General features: G+C 41.8%; 2 protein-coding genes across 5 annotated transcripts; both read left to right on the top strand.

The window, feature by feature from the left end:
- Positions 1–1,809: 1,809 nt before the first annotated feature.
- Positions 1,810–11,334, top strand: LOC107228150 (extensin-2). 4 transcript variants are annotated; one of them, XM_046746838.1, is made up of 4 exons: positions 1,810–1,894; positions 7,447–7,604; positions 7,715–8,839; positions 9,101–11,334. In XM_046746838.1, the coding sequence occupies exons 1-4, from the start codon at positions 1,892–1,894 to the stop codon at positions 11,112–11,114; spliced, it is 3,300 nt and encodes a 1,099-aa protein (XP_046602794.1). In that variant the 5' UTR covers positions 1,810–1,891; the 3' UTR covers positions 11,115–11,334. The 4 variants fall into 4 exon arrangements, with proteins under 4 accessions (XP_046602794.1, XP_046602795.1, XP_046602793.1 ...); XM_046746839.1 differs by having other exon boundaries at positions 7,715–8,366; positions 8,652–11,334; XM_046746837.1 differs by having other exon boundaries at positions 7,715–8,242; positions 8,348–11,334.
- A 467-nt stretch (positions 11,335–11,801) lies between these two features.
- On the top strand, positions 11,802–17,331 carry LOC107228134. The gene is made up of 5 exons (XM_015669507.2): positions 11,802–12,337; positions 14,167–14,600; positions 14,733–15,137; positions 15,199–15,666; positions 16,271–17,331. Exons 1-5 carry the CDS (start codon positions 12,191–12,193, stop codon positions 16,788–16,790), a joined length of 1,974 nt encoding a protein of 657 aa, XP_015524993.2. The 5' UTR covers positions 11,802–12,190; the 3' UTR covers positions 16,791–17,331.
- Positions 17,332–17,363: the final 32 nt, after the last annotated feature.

Consider the following 17,363-nt stretch of genomic DNA (forward strand, 5'->3'; position numbering starts at 1 on the left):
TAATGCCAGTTCCAAAAATAAGATATTATAATATAAATCCGGGACTATAAAATACCAAGCTATTGATGTTGCAATGCAGAAAATGGGGTACGGTGTTTATGCGTTGGAAAGCAAGAAAAATAGCCAATGAAATAACCGGAATCAGACATCTGCGTATTTATTATGCAAATATTTCGACAAATTTTATGTGTCACTTAATTATTTTTGTCTTAAATTTAAACGAAGAGAAAAAAATAGGCTTCCGGAGGACACCGACTGTTTATAAATTCATGCATTCATTGATGATCAGATGCATCTCCAAAACAGCGTGTTTAATTGTAGAACCGTAATTTTGCGAACTTCATGAAAATGTCATGAGCTAATAATCACAGATTGTAACTAATCCGCAACCTTCGCAAGACGATGTTATAAAGTGTATAAGAATTTCTCGGCAGTCGTACAGCAGATGAAATAATCCACCATAAATCAAAAAACACGTGAAACAGTGTGACAAACCAGTTTTTTTTTTATACAATATTGTGCATTTTACGAGTCTATGTCACATTTTTCGTTGAGTTGGTGTGAGAAATTGTCTGATAAACCGACTACCAAAATTACATCTTGTAAAATTGGCAATGTCGATTGCTCTTTCAAGGTTTTAACGCGCACTTCTCAAACGCTTCAACTACTAAAAGCAAATAGCGAAATGTCCTTTACATTGATGATATGTATTGAGTATGTAATTGTGGAATTATAGTTAAAGTCAAAGCCAGTCAAAAAATGTTACAGGCTCTCGGTCTGTTGATTTACCAAAACGAAATAGCAAACACTGTTCGAGTTCAAGGATCATCGATCCTGCAATTGGATCTACACGGCCAACAGAGAAAGGAATGTACACAATTCCTTCGTGCCAACTGTAAACCTTAATCGAGATGCGTCGTCTATCCTTGAGAGCACAAGAACGGTTTTACTTGCACCTACATACCTATCGAGATGATCGGGCAGTAATCAACGTATTAGGAAGGAATTTTTTTTTTTTTACCGCGGCCCACTATCCGAGAAAAAAACGCTGTCGATACTCGCAAAGCGCATACATATGCAGACCTACAAACACGTGCCTGAACCTGCAGTGTAAGTTTTGCGATAAGCTTATGAAACGGCATTAAACTTCTTACGATCATCACCGTGAAAAGTTTAACGGCACGCGAATATCACAGGAGGATCGGAATGAACATTTACAGCAGCTGATAAATACCCTGCTAATAAAGCGATTACCCGCATGCTCGAAGCGAACGTATAAGTTTAAACGCCTCTGAAACGATCTATACGATCATTTCGACACGGGGGTTAACGACAAAGTCGAGTCCTGACATTTTGCACCTCTGAAGTGCGCGTCGAGCAATAACGCATATTCGACACCAATAGCAATGATCCTCCGTTAATTTTGCCATTAACCATCGGGGCCCTCGGGCCAATATACAACGCGACTTCCATTCGCCCGTCGTAATAATGCCAATTAACGATCAATCATCGCCCCCAATGAGACTGTCGGGGGTGCAAGGATTCCGTTTTACGGAGGTGTGCCACAGCCGATAGTCCCATTGGCATATCCACTTCTTCGCCTGCAACTCTCTCGATGCACCGATCGAGGGGCCTTCTTGTTGCAGCATCCGCGAACGCCGGGGAGTCTGGCCACCTCTACCGTAGGATGAATCTGCCGTTGGTCCAGTCCATCTCACACTCTGACTCCCCTCCTCCCTATCTGATTCGTCCCTTCCATTTACTCGACGATTGGGTGAATCCTATAAATGCCTGACGATGTCGCATGTGAAGAAGTTTTAGCGCGGGGCAACTGGTCCCGCGAATACGTCTGTGTTTAATCCAATCTCCGTTAATAGTGCGGCCTAAAACGATGGTAAGTTGAGTGCACAAGTGCGTATTTTACTGCGTTAGTGCGTGCGTGTCGATCGATTTTGGAGGTGTAGTTCTTTTGAGACGATGAATCCGCGACGAATGATGCAGCCGGATTCGTCCTTCATTTATAATTAGGGGATTTCCACTCGACGCACTCATTTATATTGGCGAGGAGATCTCTCTGCGATGACCTTCGATCGGAAAAATTTATGTCACGTTAAAACTGATGTACTCACTTCGGAATACCGCGATTTAACAATACGCTCGTCATTTATACGTATCAATGGTTTCAGTGGTGAGGATTGCTCGAAGCGAATCTCTTTGATATGTAAGACGTCTTCCGATGACTATTCATTCATTCGATTCTAATTGACGTTCCACTTTCACTTTACACCAGTCTTTCCGAACTATCGTCATACGACAACACCTTACTGACGTGGGAAAATTATAAGTCCAGTACGCATCGTCGTTATCTCATCACGGTACTCAAAAGGCGCTGAAAGCATTATATTATTCATGCGTAAATTTCCTTGCGAAGGTGCAATTAATACTTCACTTTACATGCATATCATTTCACAATTAGAGATTCATTTTACGCTTCAAGTGAACGTCAGATTGGAGTTTGCATACTTCGGGTCTTATATACGGACTACACCCTCATTTTCGTTTCGCGAATTCCTATCAAGTGTTGGATCTTGTTCAGGACTCAATGTGCCAGTAATATGCCAGCTACCTGTGAAGGTTACTAACACGAGGTTTCAGAAATCTGAAGAATCACTTGCAAAATACGTGTTTCAAAATTGAATATCAAGATGAAAATCGTAAAGATATCGTGTCACAGACGTTCGATTATTCCCATTTCTTACAATATTATGTTATCGAGACTTGTCACCGATTGATGCGATCGCTCTCCAGCGACACGGATGGATGTTGGTTAAAAAGTGAAACTGTACATCCTGGTGACCTGAAAACTGCAATGTAAAATGATTATTACAAAGTGATTGACGGGTCGTGAGCCTCGATAAATAACGTGCAACCATACTATAGGCGTAAATGACATCATACATTACAGAGTTTTTCCTTTGCATTCAGCGGGGGTCCTTCACACTTTGTCTTCTCGAGAACTCGTGGCGCGGCGCTTTTTCTAATCATAAAACGCGGATGCTCGCTTGGCACCTTTTGCAACGGGTCAGCAAATCTCTCGGCACTTGGATATGTTTGAAGAAGCGGCACATCGGCTCCTCCAAGCCGAAGCTTCTTATCCTAGGTGCTACGTCACCTGAACCCTTGCGCAATCGTAACATTCTACACGTTCTATACGTACCTCTAATACCGCGAAGAAACCTGTTTAAGAGTTGAGACGTCTTGTCCACCAGAAGATACAGCGATTCTCCAGATCACACCCACCACGTAGGTTAATCGGGATTTCTTGATCACATCTGGCAATATGCTCAACGGTGCCGAAATACCAAATTTTGCAAGTCTGAGCAATTTTTTACGGCCATAACAGAATCTTTCATTAGTGGATTTTTGCTTTGTGTATATAAAAGCAAACTCTTGGAATTCTTTCCCAGTGTTTGAATTTGTTCTAAAAACACATAAATTAGAAATCACAAATTTACATTTACGCTTCTTTCGACAGAGACCCAGTTCAGCAGAACCCACCGCAAATTTGATACTCCTTGATAGAAGAGAAGAAATATTTGCATTGATTTACATACCTTTGATGAGATCCACCCTCTGTGACGTACAGCCAGAACATGCAGCGAAAAAAATCTCAAGGCTGCGTAATTCCGGTCTTTCCAATTATCTTCACTTTATTATTATACTTGTCATACTTTAGTTATTATTATAACATGGCGTTTCAGAACTGGAACCGAGGTAAAAAAATGTTCAGTTTTTTTTAATCCGGTGGAACGCGTAGGCGACGTACTCGTTGAAATGCGGTTTCTCATATACGAAATCAAGTGAACTCACACACAAGGTCGTTATAGAATCGTAAAACCACAAAATAATATGATCCCAAAGATTATAATCAAACAGCTTTCGATTTCCTTAGAAGCAAGTTTCGCCTTCTCTAAAGTATTCAGAGATGTTGCGAGTTAAGGTTCTTCGTCGATTATTCTCTTGCCAATGGTCTTAGACGGGTTCGTATAAATGTCGCGAAATGCATGAACGGTGTATTTGCAAGTCATGCGACACTTCACCATCGGAAAAATTGTGCATCGTTGAACCAGCGGACGACGTTGTCACATTTCTGCAATATAACATGAGCCATATTCCAAGCCCACGTCCTTGGGGCACTTTCACTCGGTGTGATTAAGGGGGGCAATAAATGATGGCATCTCTAAAAAATTTTGAATAACAAGAAGCCAAGTTTGAAAAAAAACATTTTTTCTTGTCTTCCGTTCTGGACCACGTTTGGTAACACAGTTTCAATTTAAGAGCGATAAGAATCAACGGTCGGCAATTTTGCCAATTACCTTTTTTTGTCCATCACTTTCAACACGTGGCGCGGTTCATAATAAGCGACCTGGCACGTGAACTACACAAGAAGCCGAAGCTCAAATTGGTCAAGTACTCTTCAATTGACCTGCGCCCTTTCGAAATAGCGATAAATACTGCCGCAGCATCTCCGTCCCTCTTGCTCGACGGTTAACCGACGAAAACCCGCAGTGTCCGCGATTTGTCTTACGTAAGGTTTCCCGTTTGTCGTGCAAAAACTTTTACCTTCGGCAGTACTGTTGTGTCCGCAATGTACAGCCGATTACTTACATGCCAAAATTCTCTGCCAATGACGTATTAATTAAATTCAATACTAGACTGCTTCAGGAGTTATTATATGCGAGGAACATCACAATCGCCATCATTTTTATATTTTTGTTACCGCCTGCGGTCAATGCTGCGTAAGAGCCGCGTTACATCAAGCGAAGAAGTGTGAATTGTGTTCTCCAACGAAGTACTCATGGTAGTTCGGCTTGTTCGATAACACGAGATAATATGCCGGCACACTCTCTGCGCGAGAAAGACGCAAACATGTATGAATAACCGCTTGAAACTTGTACGTTACACTTGTTGGAAGAAAGAAACGCTGTTTCGTCATCGAGAACTTTCTTGTAGCGCTTGGAGGCAATTGTTAACCAGTATTTCGAACCGCATTTGGAATAATTTTGCATCACTGATTTGATAATCAAGCAAACAGTTAAGAAACGGTGAGAAAAAATTTTGGTTCTTATCACTCTAGCGCTGGAGGGGTAAAAAAAACAAATCCGCAGATTCGCACGAAACAAAGGTTGAAGAAGCCTCGAATGCGCCATTTAATACCTCTTACCCGAGAACGTTATCCGCTTGTTAATGAAAGAGATTTACGGCGCGTAATTACAACGATCTCATCAAACGGTTCCTAGCCAATTCGTCTGGGTCACGAAACTACAATTTCTCCGAAGCGATTACCGAACAGGCTCCTCAGCATCGTAATTGAATGATTACAGCCTGGTAGAATTCGAGCTGCAACGCCTTTCTCCCTATCTTGTATATGTAATGTATGCACGTTTCCAGTCATCGTAACTTCACGGCGCCGCGCTGCCGCCTTTAAGAAAAACTCGCGAAACAAAGTATGGAATAATGACGTAACTGTGCCGAAGGATCATGTCACGAATTGCTTCGCGATGAATCTGGAATCCGAAGGCCACTATCTTAGTCCTCAAACGATCCTAAAAAATGAAAATAAATGAGTCTAGATATGTATTCTCGTCCTAAAACGGTCCTGATACCGAGGACGGCGGTAAATCTCGAGAACTGCATTGTGCAAGAGCAGAATTGACACTTTGGTTTACAACCGCATTTAGCGTTAGTTGAGACAGGCTCGAAGTTAACAACCACACGGTGATATTGACTCCATACTATCAGCCGTGCGTCGTCGCTTTCTCTCGCGCAGATGCAAATGTGACATCATGTGCGGGAGCCGGTCGGAAAATAATTGGGCAACGTTGCATGATCGCACGTGTATGAGCAAAAATATATGCGCAGTTCTTGGTATGCTTGCGCGATGTAACGTGAAAATTATTGCAATGTCCCGTGGTATTTCATATTATAACTGTATTAATTATGGTGCTGGAATTACGTTGACGTAATGGGTATGCGCACCTGTCCACTGTCGATAATAGCAACTCGATGGCTATAACACCACCTGATCGAGACACGATCTGATTTTCTCAATAACACTTGTCCGCCGATAGAACTGTGACAGCAGCTAAATTGATAGGTCCATTAATTTTGATACAGGAAGGTCTACTACATAACCAAGCCGAGTGACCGTAGTAACGTACAGAAATTAATGCCCCATTCGGCAAATATCATCTTTATTATCCGACATCCGAAGGTCTCGTGTAAGAATTCAAGCTGTCAATAGTCAAATTTATTTCATCGAAATTCCGGAATATTAATTTCAGTTATTTTTACTGAATTGCCGAATCTATCGTTCGTTTTTCATACATCGTGTGGTGAAAAAACAAAAAAAAATCAAATTATTGCCGTAAGCCCGGTATACGTGACGATACCATGTATACCTTGTATCAAGCAACTAATTGCTTCGTAACCGATAAAGCATAACGTAGTCACTCGTAAGGAGCATAATTACTCACAATTTTTCACCGAATCGCAAAAGTTATTGATCACAGGCCGACTTTGTTTGCTACTGCTAACGAATCTATATGTACAATATTTTACTAACAGATTAAATATTTGTACCATGTTTATTTACCCAAATTGTAAACAGAATCTTAAAGTTATGCAATTACATCAGAAGCATGAACTCTGTTCTTTCAATCGCAATACTGATCCACGAATAATGTTAAACGTTTAATTCAAGGTCATCCCGAAACTACAAATGTTATGATGTATCGTTATGCCCCGGGCAATCTACAATATTAACGAATCATACACTTTCACACAGTTAAACGTGACATAATGATAATAATGCAACCGGTACCACCATAGGCCCTAACCTTTCACATGACCATCGGTTGCCTTCTTATTATTGCCAGCATCTTTCATATAAATTAAATCTAAATGTCAGTGAGCGTTATTCCGAGCCAGAACTATCATTTCTGTGTAATGTCTCACAAAGCCGAATCATCGCTTTATTCTCTGAACCTCCAGAATTCAATGACTCGCTGAAAGAAAATTAAGCACAGCCTTAAATTGTTCATCCTGATTCTGGGTGGATATTATTAGCAAAGACGCTTTATAATCAGAAGCGGATTCGTAGTGGTAAATAATATAACACCGTGACGTAAGCTGGTATGATTGTGGGTGAGGCGTGAGATCATCCCACGGGATAACGATGGGAGTTACGTAGAGTTACACACGTTGAGTTTCTCGAGAGTATTTCCTGCGATCAGGTGCCCTGCTTTCTGAACTCATACAATAATATAATTTTACTGCAAAGTATTCCACATGCTACTGAATAGCAGTGTACATTGGATAATTTTCAGTACGGAAATAAATTGTTCAGAGATAATCAATACTAAGTTATTTCTTTGCTTGTTATAGTGGAAGCTTCTGTGGACCGCCACGCTTGTGGCGGCCCTCTCAACGTGCGATGGGCACGAGAGAAGCAAAAGAGCAATATATGGTTATGCGCAGCCTCAAGAAACGTTCGAAGGCTACGATTATTCCCCGCCAAGTAACCCACTCGTTCTTCCAACCAGGTTAGTTGCAATTATCCACGAAATACTGACCTTAGCCAAAGTGTATTTCTGCTTCACATGCACTCTGCTTTATTTTGTCTCGTCCTTACATGTGGTCATTGAATTTTCAGTAACGAGCAAGTCACTGAAAAGCCTGGAATAAATGAATACAACTATCCAACATCGATAAATCAAATCACGCTACCAACGAGGCCACCCCCACCACCACCAACACCGTCACCGAGACCACCACAACCTCCGGTTCAAACGAGACCACCACAAACATCTCAGGTGACTGGATACGACTATCCGAAACCAGAAAAACCATTCCCGCCAATACAGAGACCAACGTCACCGCCAGTGATCGCGACTAGGCCTCCACCACCACCTCAGAGACCCGAGTATGAATATCCTCAACCAAACAACCCATTCCCGTTTCCATCAAGACCGCCACCACCACCTCAAGTACCGACCAAACTACCACCGGTGATCCAGACGAGGCCAACGCCTCCCCCTGTGATTCAAACAAGGCCTCCACCACCGCCGCAACGACCAGCATATGAATACCCTCAACCAAACAATCCATTCCCGTTCCCAGCAAGACCAACACCACCACCTGTAATTCAAACACAGCCACCACAACCTCCGGTACAGACCAGACCACGACCAATAAAAATACAATCAACTCCGCCACCGATATCTGAAGTAACTGGATACAACTATCCAAAACCGGAAAAACCATTTCCACCACCACAGAGGCCAACACCACCACCAGTGATCCAGACGAGACCAACGTCCCCACCCGTGATTCAAACGAAGCCTCCACCACCTCAGAGACCAGAATATCAATACCCGCAACCAAACAACCCATTCCCGTTCCCGGCAAGACCAACACCACCACCTGTAATTCAAACACGACCACCACCACCTCCGATACAGAATAGACCACAACCAATAAAAATACAATCAACTCCGCCACCGATATCTGAAGTAACTGGATACAACTATCCAAAGCCGGAAAAACCATTCCCGCCACCACAAAGGCCCACGCCGCCACCGGTGATTCAAACAAGGCCAACGCCTCCGCCTGTGGTTCAAACAAGGCCCCCAACACCACCGCAGAGACCAGAGTATGAATACCCTCAACCAAATAACCCATTCCCATTCCCAGCAAAACCAACATCACCACCTGTAATTCAAACACGGCCACCACCACCTCCGGTACAGACCAGACCACCGCTGGTGATTCAGACGAGGCCAACGCCTCCACCACCTCAGAGACCAGAATATGAATATCCTCAACCAAGCAACCCATTCCCGTTCCCAGCAAGACCAACACCACCACCTATAAGTCAAACACGGCCACCACCACCCCCGGTACAGACCAAACCACGACCAATAAAAATACAATCAACTCCACCACCGATATCTGAAGTAACTGGATACAACTATCCAAAACCAGAAAAACCATTCCCGCCACCACAAAGACCCACGCCAGCACCGGTGATCCAGACAAGGCCAACGCCTCCGCCTGTGATTCAAACAAGGCCCCCACCACCACCGCAGAGACCAGAATATGAATACCCTCAACCAAACAACCCATTCCCGTTCCCAGCAAGACCAACACCACCACCTGTAATTCAAACACGGCCACCACCACCTGTGGTACAAACAAGACCTCCACCAATAATTCAAACGAGACCTCCAACGCCATCAATAGAAAAACCTGGGTACAACTATCCAACTCCGCAGGAACCATTCCCTTTTCCAAGCACAACCAGCAGGCCATTTACGTATCAAACTCCGAGTACAACAAGCAGGCCATATACTTATCAAACGCCAAGTACAACCAATAGGCCATTTACGTATCAAACTCCGAGTACAACAAGCAGGCCATATACTTATCAAACTCCGAGTACAACAAGCAGGCCATATACTTATCAAACTCCAAGTACGAGCAGTAGGCCATTTACGTATCAAACTCCGAGTACAACAAGCAGGCCATATACTTATCAAACCCCAAGTACAACCAATAGGCCATTTACGTATCAAACTCCGAGTACAACAAGCAGGCCATATACTTATCAAACTCCGAGTACAACAGGCAGGCCATATACTTATCAAACTCCAAGTACGAGCAGTAGGCCATTTACGTATCAAACTCCGAGTACAACAAGCAGGCCATATACTTATCAAACCCCAAGTACAACCAATAGGCCATTTACGTATCAAACTCCGAGTACAACAAGCAGGCCATATACTTATCAAACTCCGAGTACAACAAGCAGGCCATATACTTATCAAACTCCAAGTACAAGCAGTAGGCCATTTACGTATCAAACTCCGAGTACAACAAGCAGGCCATATACTTATCAAACCCCAAGTACAACCAGTAGGCCATTTACGTATCAAACTCCGAGTACAACAAGCAAGCCATATACTTATCAAACTCCGAGTACAACTAGCAGGCCATATACTTATCAAACTCCCAGCACAACTAGTAGGCCATATACTTATCAAACACCAAGTACAACCAGTAGGCCATTCACGTATCAAACTCCGAGCACAACTAGTAGGCCATTTACATATCAGCCGTCAAGTACACCAGTGCCATTCCAAGGATCCACTTATCTGCCTCCGGTCGACACAACGCCTCGACCGAAACCATACCAACCTCCGACCCCATCTCAACCGCCATTCCGACCCTCGTACCAACCTCCAACACCAACACGACCACCTTACCAACCACCAACCCCGACAAGACCCCCATACCAGCCATCAACACCACCGCCCTACCAACCACCAACCCCGACAAGACCTCCATACCAGCCATCAACCCCGAAGCCAGCTCCGTATCTACCTCCAAAACAACCTTCGACTCCAATCAGACCTCCATATCAACCACCAACACCAACACGACCACCTTACCAACCACCGACACAGCCACCAACGCGACCACCTTATCAACCACCAACCCCGACAAGACCCCCATACCAGCCATCAACTCCAAAACCAGCTCCTTACCTACCTCCAAACCAACCTCCGACGCCGACCAGACCTCCATACCAACCACCAACGCCAACACGACCACCTTACCAACCACCGACACAACCACCAACGCGACCGCCTTACCAACCACCAACCCCGACCAGACCTCCCTATCAGCCTCCGACTCCCACACGACCTCCTTACCAACCTCCAACGCCGACACGACCACCTTACCAGCCCCCAACTCCGACCAGGCCTCCATATGTGCCTACTAACCAGACACCGACTCCAATCAAACCACGACCTCCCCAGCAACCTGTTACAAGACCTCCGCCATATTTACCTCCGTCCTCTGAAAGACCTGCTTACACGAGAATCGATGTGCCGCCAAATCCTACTGTACTTTACAGCATTACACCTAGTACTACTAGCCCACGACCTGCGACAGGCAGTCCATATTCTCCACCAACAATTCCTACACCCACATCTCCGAAAAATGATGGATATCACTACGCGATCCCAGATATACCATTCGACTACTAAAAATCTGAAATCAAGTAAGTTAGTACTATTGTTCGTATTGCAGTGGTTCAATACTATAATAAAAATGCGTTTACATGAACGGACGATACTTCTTTTTTAAGAAAACTATAGGAAAGTAATTGCTGTCTTCAAATGTATTCTGTAACGAGACAAACTCTTTTTATACCTTTATGTGCAATGTATGTGATTACGAAATGAATAAACACATATTGTTAGTAAATTTTATATTCACATGTATATTAAGAGAATGATCTAATTTCAGTTTGTTTTCCATCTGAAAATTCGTACAATCTTAACAGAGCTCTACACTCCAGTATACGACGAAGTGATTGGAAAGGTAATACAAATGACTACTATTCCAGATTGTCTCAAAATACAAGTCAGATCTTAGAACAGAATGTGGAATTTTGGCAACTTGAAACTAACAAAGTTTGACCTTATGATTTCAAATACGCCACAGTAAGTCTTCAAACTATTAATTTCATAAAGTTTTATATAATTAAAAATTTCTCAGGGGATGTTCATTTTCAAATTTCGAATAAATTAGAGCCCTCTCCAGCTTTTCAACCCCCCTAATTAATACACATACTTTGTATCCAATTGTCGGAGGCAGAACTTTTGCTTGTTCGAAATAAGTAGTCCATAAAGGCTTGCATTTCCCCTTCTTCAATTAATATCATGCAGCTATAACAATAGTCTGCCTTATATTCTGCCAACCAGGAGCTGCCCCGCTGTGCGTCGAATAAGAAAATTCCTTCACCTGAGATACAATCGCTGGAGAAAACATTCAGCGTGAGAGAGAACTTTTTAGTCTTTCTAGGGACAATGAAAGAGGACTACCTAGAGTGAATTTGTAGTTGATGTTGAATACGTTTGAAAGAACAGAAGTTTGTGGTGAACAAAAAAAAAAATTGTACGATATATATGTGTCAGTGCAAATATTTCTAATTGCGTGCTAAGCGCAGATTTTTTCCAAAGTTATTCAAAATTAATAACGTACTAATGAATCATCTTGTCATCTACAACGTTGTGACGGGATATTCTTGAATGCTGCTCTAGTTTCCACGTAGAAAATAATGTTTGAAACTGGTCGACGATCTGCAACAAGTACGTCTGAGCTAGGGCTCTATTCTGATCGAAGTGATCATTACCATAGAAATCGCTACGGTATTGGTGTCCGAAAGTACGTCATCGGTATAATGGTGGTCCTAGCCATCATTCTGGTATGCATTCATTCAATCTGTTTCTTAATATTCACTGTAACGCCCAAGACTCTCGGTATAAATTGAAATTATAATACAACAGTGCTATTGATAGAATTGATTGAAGTTACCCAATCGATCTAGCAATAAGCACTTAATGATTAGCTACTATCGTCTATACCAGTAAACAGTTAAGACACACCTGCGCTTCCCTGGAGCGTAGGGGAATAGTGAAAACAAGTACCATAAAATTAATGACAGACATTAATAGCACATATCTTAGGAGCAATAGCTAACAAACGATAAATGCGGCAATTGAATTGACTATCGTGATAACCAATATAATTGGTTCCAGAGACTACGATGCAGTATTAATTAAACAATTTTTGCCCTCTAGCTAGTGTCCATCCCGCTCAGTGCTTAGATTAAATGAGTTGAGTCAGTTGCGCATGAATGAAACTTAAACGAGTTTGGTCAGTCTTTGATGAGTACTTAGTCTTTCTCGATTACTGTTGTCTTAACGTAACTGACACATTAATGAAATCGGAGCATCATTGGTATCTACAGAAATAACAATTAATTATTTTACTAGAAAATCGAAGATTTTACTAGGCATGATTCGCTATCAATCTCAGCTCACATTCGTTGTCGTGTCTTGAGATGGGAATTTAAGGTTGCAAATTGTGTAATAAAATCGTTAAATGTCATCGATTGTAATCCGGATAGAATGTTTAAGGTGTGGTGTGTAAAATTCTGAGGATAGTATTAATCGACACAATCTCTTGAAGAAAATGTACTTAAGCTTTTGACTGCTTTTGTCGATGAAAGAATTGATTCAAGTAATAAACTTATTACGGTAAATTCACTTTTTCGTCTAGTCAAGTTTCACTTATTTCAGATGTGCTAATTCTCTCGACTTTCTTCAGCAGTTGAATTTTACTTTTACATGGTCAGATTACGTGTTCATATATAAAATTTATTTGAATCATATTAATAATAAGTATTCACGCTGCATACAAAATTTAATCATTTCCAAGTGCAGGAGAAGCGTTATGAAATTAATACCAAATCTTCTGTAATTAGGTAACTTCTGACTCGTCTCATTAGCAAGATTAATGCGTACGGCATTATGTGTTTCTTACATTATGCATTTTTCGTCAAATATTCTCAGATGTAAAGCCAAAAATTAGTTAAAAAAATATGAATAGTTATTTAGAACGTGCCAACGTAAAGATTCATTTCACTTTTCATCATAATATTGTATGAGTATAACAAATGGTTGGCATTGCCATAAATTTTAAACGTTTTCTCTGTCGATTAATGCAGAAAAAACAGTGGCATTGGATACACGAACAAAAGTGTTAATTAAAATTACATTTTCTCCTTGTACTTGAAACACACAAACAATCACGCTACGCTATGCATACGGCACGCATGAGAGCTCAAGCATCACGGGTCAGGCCACAGATTTCTATGTACCTCACATATATGGAGCATTGAAAACCTTTTGACATGGATTGTCCCTAGCGAGTGAAAGAAGGCAGCAGCTATTAGCAACGCAATTAATGAACAAATAAGACTCTAATAACAAGCTGTATCTCATAGCGCTCTGATGATTGTTTCTTCACCTCAATTGTGATTTTAAGCATATTTCAAAATAGTAAGACATAGATCAATCACCACGCTACTGTAATAATAGTATAACGATCGTCCTCGACTAGAATTTCTATTCTCTACGCATGCTTCACACCAATGTTCGTAGTTATTAATCACAATTGCGTTTTGAAGGTAACTCGAAATGAGGACAATAACCGAACCTTTTGGCCCTGCGTTTCTGCATTATCTTTCAGGTCTCATTCCTCTTGTACGACTTCACATCGGGAGCAACGGTGCCCAACCAGGGAGCTAAAGAGACGAAACATATTTACATACTGCAAAATGCTCTGAAAAAGCCTGTAACTCCATACAGGAAAACCACTACCACCGTTAGTACACCTGTTTACAATGGCAGCAAGACGGAATTATCGAAGATGGAAGATCGGTCAGATCTTAATTACGAGCGCGAAGATATTACGGGTGATTCCGAAGAACTTGAAGATCAGATCGCATCTGAAACACGTTCCATAGCATTCACAAAACCAGATCCAGAATTTCGAAGTCAAAACTTGAATAATTTCAATCTAAGGCAGAAACTATTATCGATGGATCAAGATGAAAGTGAGGAGAAAGTCCGAGAGAAACAATTGTTCGACAATCACGCGATGCTTTATCTACTGAGACGAAGGTGATATGTGTGTAAATATTTTCAGACACAATAAAGGGAATTTATTGTATCCGTCCCTTTATTCATAAAATAACGAATTGTAAGCAGAGCGTATCACGTCGCTTCTATACAATGCGGATCTCGTTCTTCCAGGTACAAACATCCGGCTTCTGACGAAGATGCCAGCTTCGAAGAATCGCGACCGGTGCCGTTTCACTTCGAGTACAAAACTCCGATTCCAGCCTCGTTCAAACGGTCCAAATACCCACAGCTCTCGCAGTATCGATATCCTCACAACTCGAACAACATCCAGGACATCATAAAGTACCTGACCAAAGACAACGAGAAACCGAGTCGAGGAATCAAATTTTCAGGGGTCTACGTCAATCCGAAAAAGTTGGAATTCTATCCTGAGGTTGGCGAAATGATGGCAAACAGCGATAAATCTGAGGAGGAAAATCCGTTTCCGTTTGCCCACGGCTTTAGTTCGGATCCATTTTATCAGTATAAACCGAAAAACCCATCTGACGTGAATCTCTTGGCCACACCCAACGTCAGGTAGGTACACTTCTCCGCAGGCCCTTATTTCTCTTGCTAACGCGTGTGTTCAATGTCGCAGATTTCCACCGTCGGGTTTCCACAGACACGGCTCGAGCTACTACGACCAATACTACCCGAGACTGCCGATGAACATTAATGCCCAATCGTCCTCTTCTTCTGAGTCCCAGTACGATAATTACGGCTCGCGGTCAACTGTAGCCTTTGGCAAAAAACGAAAGGCACAGCCGTTCAGCGTAATGCTCGACATTTATCCCATCCCGGATGCTACTGATCCTAGCCGTAAGTCGGCGAGGCCAAGGTCTGGACCAAATTACAACCATCAGAATCAGGCTTCACACGAAGAGTACGACACCAGGCGACCTCTTCCGCATAACAAGGGATTGACGTATTCCCACTTCATACCACCCCCGCAGCCAATTTCCTTGGTCGCAGTTCCTGGTTCGCAAGGCTCTCAGGATGACGAGGAGCGCCAGCAGATGATATTGCATTTGAATCTGTATCCCAAGAGACGTAACAAAATAAACAGGTATTGATTGAAAACAAGGCATAATATTTTTTTCAAGGCGGGTTGACTCTCTGTCATTCGTTGAGGTCAACGATGTCTGTAAGTTGACGGATTGCTGAATCAATCTTACACTTTGATTGGCAGTTGTGGACACATATTAAGGTTCCGAGTTACACGGCCGTTCGTGAGGTTTCACATGAGAACCAACTCGCGCGCGAGGTCATCAAGATGAAACGTTCAACGTAAATAATTTCATTTTGATTACGTCGGCACTAAATTATATTCTTTTATGTGCATTTCTTTGTAACATGGTATCTCCGATTATACTAAGCAATTCATTGGAATGATAGTGACCAACTTCGTAAAGGTCCGTAGTTTTGGGGGCATCTTAAACTGAAGTTAAATAAAATGTTATTCAGAAGAAGCCTATTAAATTTATGCGTAGCTGCCAATTAATACATGCGTAAATATTCCCTCCGGGGCCTCTTCTTACTTTATTAATTCCGCATCTTCTTAAATTATCGTTATACAAGCTTAACGCAATGGAGAGCCGTGTCCTTTCAGATTTGAATTTACACCATCATACTGTTCGATTCATCTTAATGCTGTCCTTGGTGTATTGCAGGAATCACATAATCCCAAGATCTCAACGGACGGATCAAAGGAGCGAGGATCCCGGAGAGGAAAGCGTACCGCCACCGTTTGACATCATTGCGAAACATTTGACCGATCACTCGGCAATTCAAGCATCGAAATTTGATGAGACTCAGTTTTCTGACAACGCGGATGCTTCTTCGATAATCAATCGATACGAAGAAAGCTTTTTAGCCACTGGGAAAAAAGAAGAAGAAGCGCGTACTTCATCTCACCGAGAAAGAGGTGAGAAAACACCTGAAAATACGAGATCGATTCCTGCCAATCATAGACCGGACTTCACGGTTGAGAGTATTGGTGAAAAATTCTTAGACATGTCGAGCGAAGACCTCGAGAAGACATCGAAGGAAACATGTGAAAACTGCAAGAATTTAGAGCCTACTGACGATGACTCAAAAGTTGGTGAAATTAAAGACATTGTAATATCCAAGGACATTGATACTCCGGAGGGATTTCAAAATTTTGCAGATGGCCTCTTAGCCACGGATTGATCCCCAATATTGTGAAATCAGTAAAACCTGACGAATCTATTATACTAAATTACTTCACTTGATTGTATTAATACTATTTTATTTCCATGTTATAATATTATTCTATTCCAACTTTATTTATCATGTTTAGCTAAGTTAATTATTAGGAGATATTTTTTGCTTTGTACTTAGTTATTCTGCTTATTTTTATTGAAAAATTGCGACATTCATTAAAGCTGCTTACTTGAGTCACGTAGGCCTTTGGGTGTATTAAATTATTATATTTCACCTTGACATTTTCATGAATGGCGTACAAACTTTAGAAGAGATCTTTTCGCTTAAATTAAAGATTTGTTGAACGTAGCAAAGATTACTTAACTTTTGAACTTCAGAGGATATCAAATTCGAAAAGTCTCATGATGTTCGAGATACGCTGTAAGATACATTCGAGAATTTGTTTATTGGAATATTTTTGACGCAGACTCAACTTGTGAAATCTGTGCACCCTCAATTGTTGAATATCCTGAGGTACTATCAGGTTGGGAAAATGGAGTGTGTTGAAATATTTTTGGTTCGATAGATATGGAGAAGTTG

The sequence above is a fragment of the Neodiprion lecontei genome, chromosome 1 (genome assembly GCF_021901455.1).
Source record: "Neodiprion lecontei isolate iyNeoLeco1 chromosome 1, iyNeoLeco1.1, whole genome shotgun sequence".
Lineage (NCBI taxonomy): Eukaryota > Metazoa > Arthropoda > Insecta > Hymenoptera > Diprionidae > Neodiprion > Neodiprion lecontei.

What these genes read in the sequence shown, in the direction of transcription:
- LOC107228150 (XM_046746836.1), top strand. An exon ending in CCACTCGTTCTTCCAACCAG is followed by an intron (nt 7,605 to 7,714) that starts GTTAGTTGCAAT and finishes TTGAATTTTCAG; the next exon opens with TAACGAGCAAGTCACTGAAA.
- LOC107228134 (XM_015669507.2), top strand. Translation starts at nt 12,191, where the DNA reads ATGTTTGAAACTGGTCGACGATCTGCAACAAGTACGTCTGAGCTAGGG. An exon ending in TGGTCCTAGCCATCATTCTG is followed by an intron (nt 12,338 to 14,166) that starts GTATGCATTCAT and finishes ATTATCTTTCAG; the next exon opens with GTCTCATTCCTCTTGTACGA. An exon ending in AGACGTAACAAAATAAACAG is followed by an intron (nt 15,667 to 16,270) that starts GTATTGATTGAA and finishes GGTGTATTGCAG; the next exon opens with GAATCACATAATCCCAAGAT.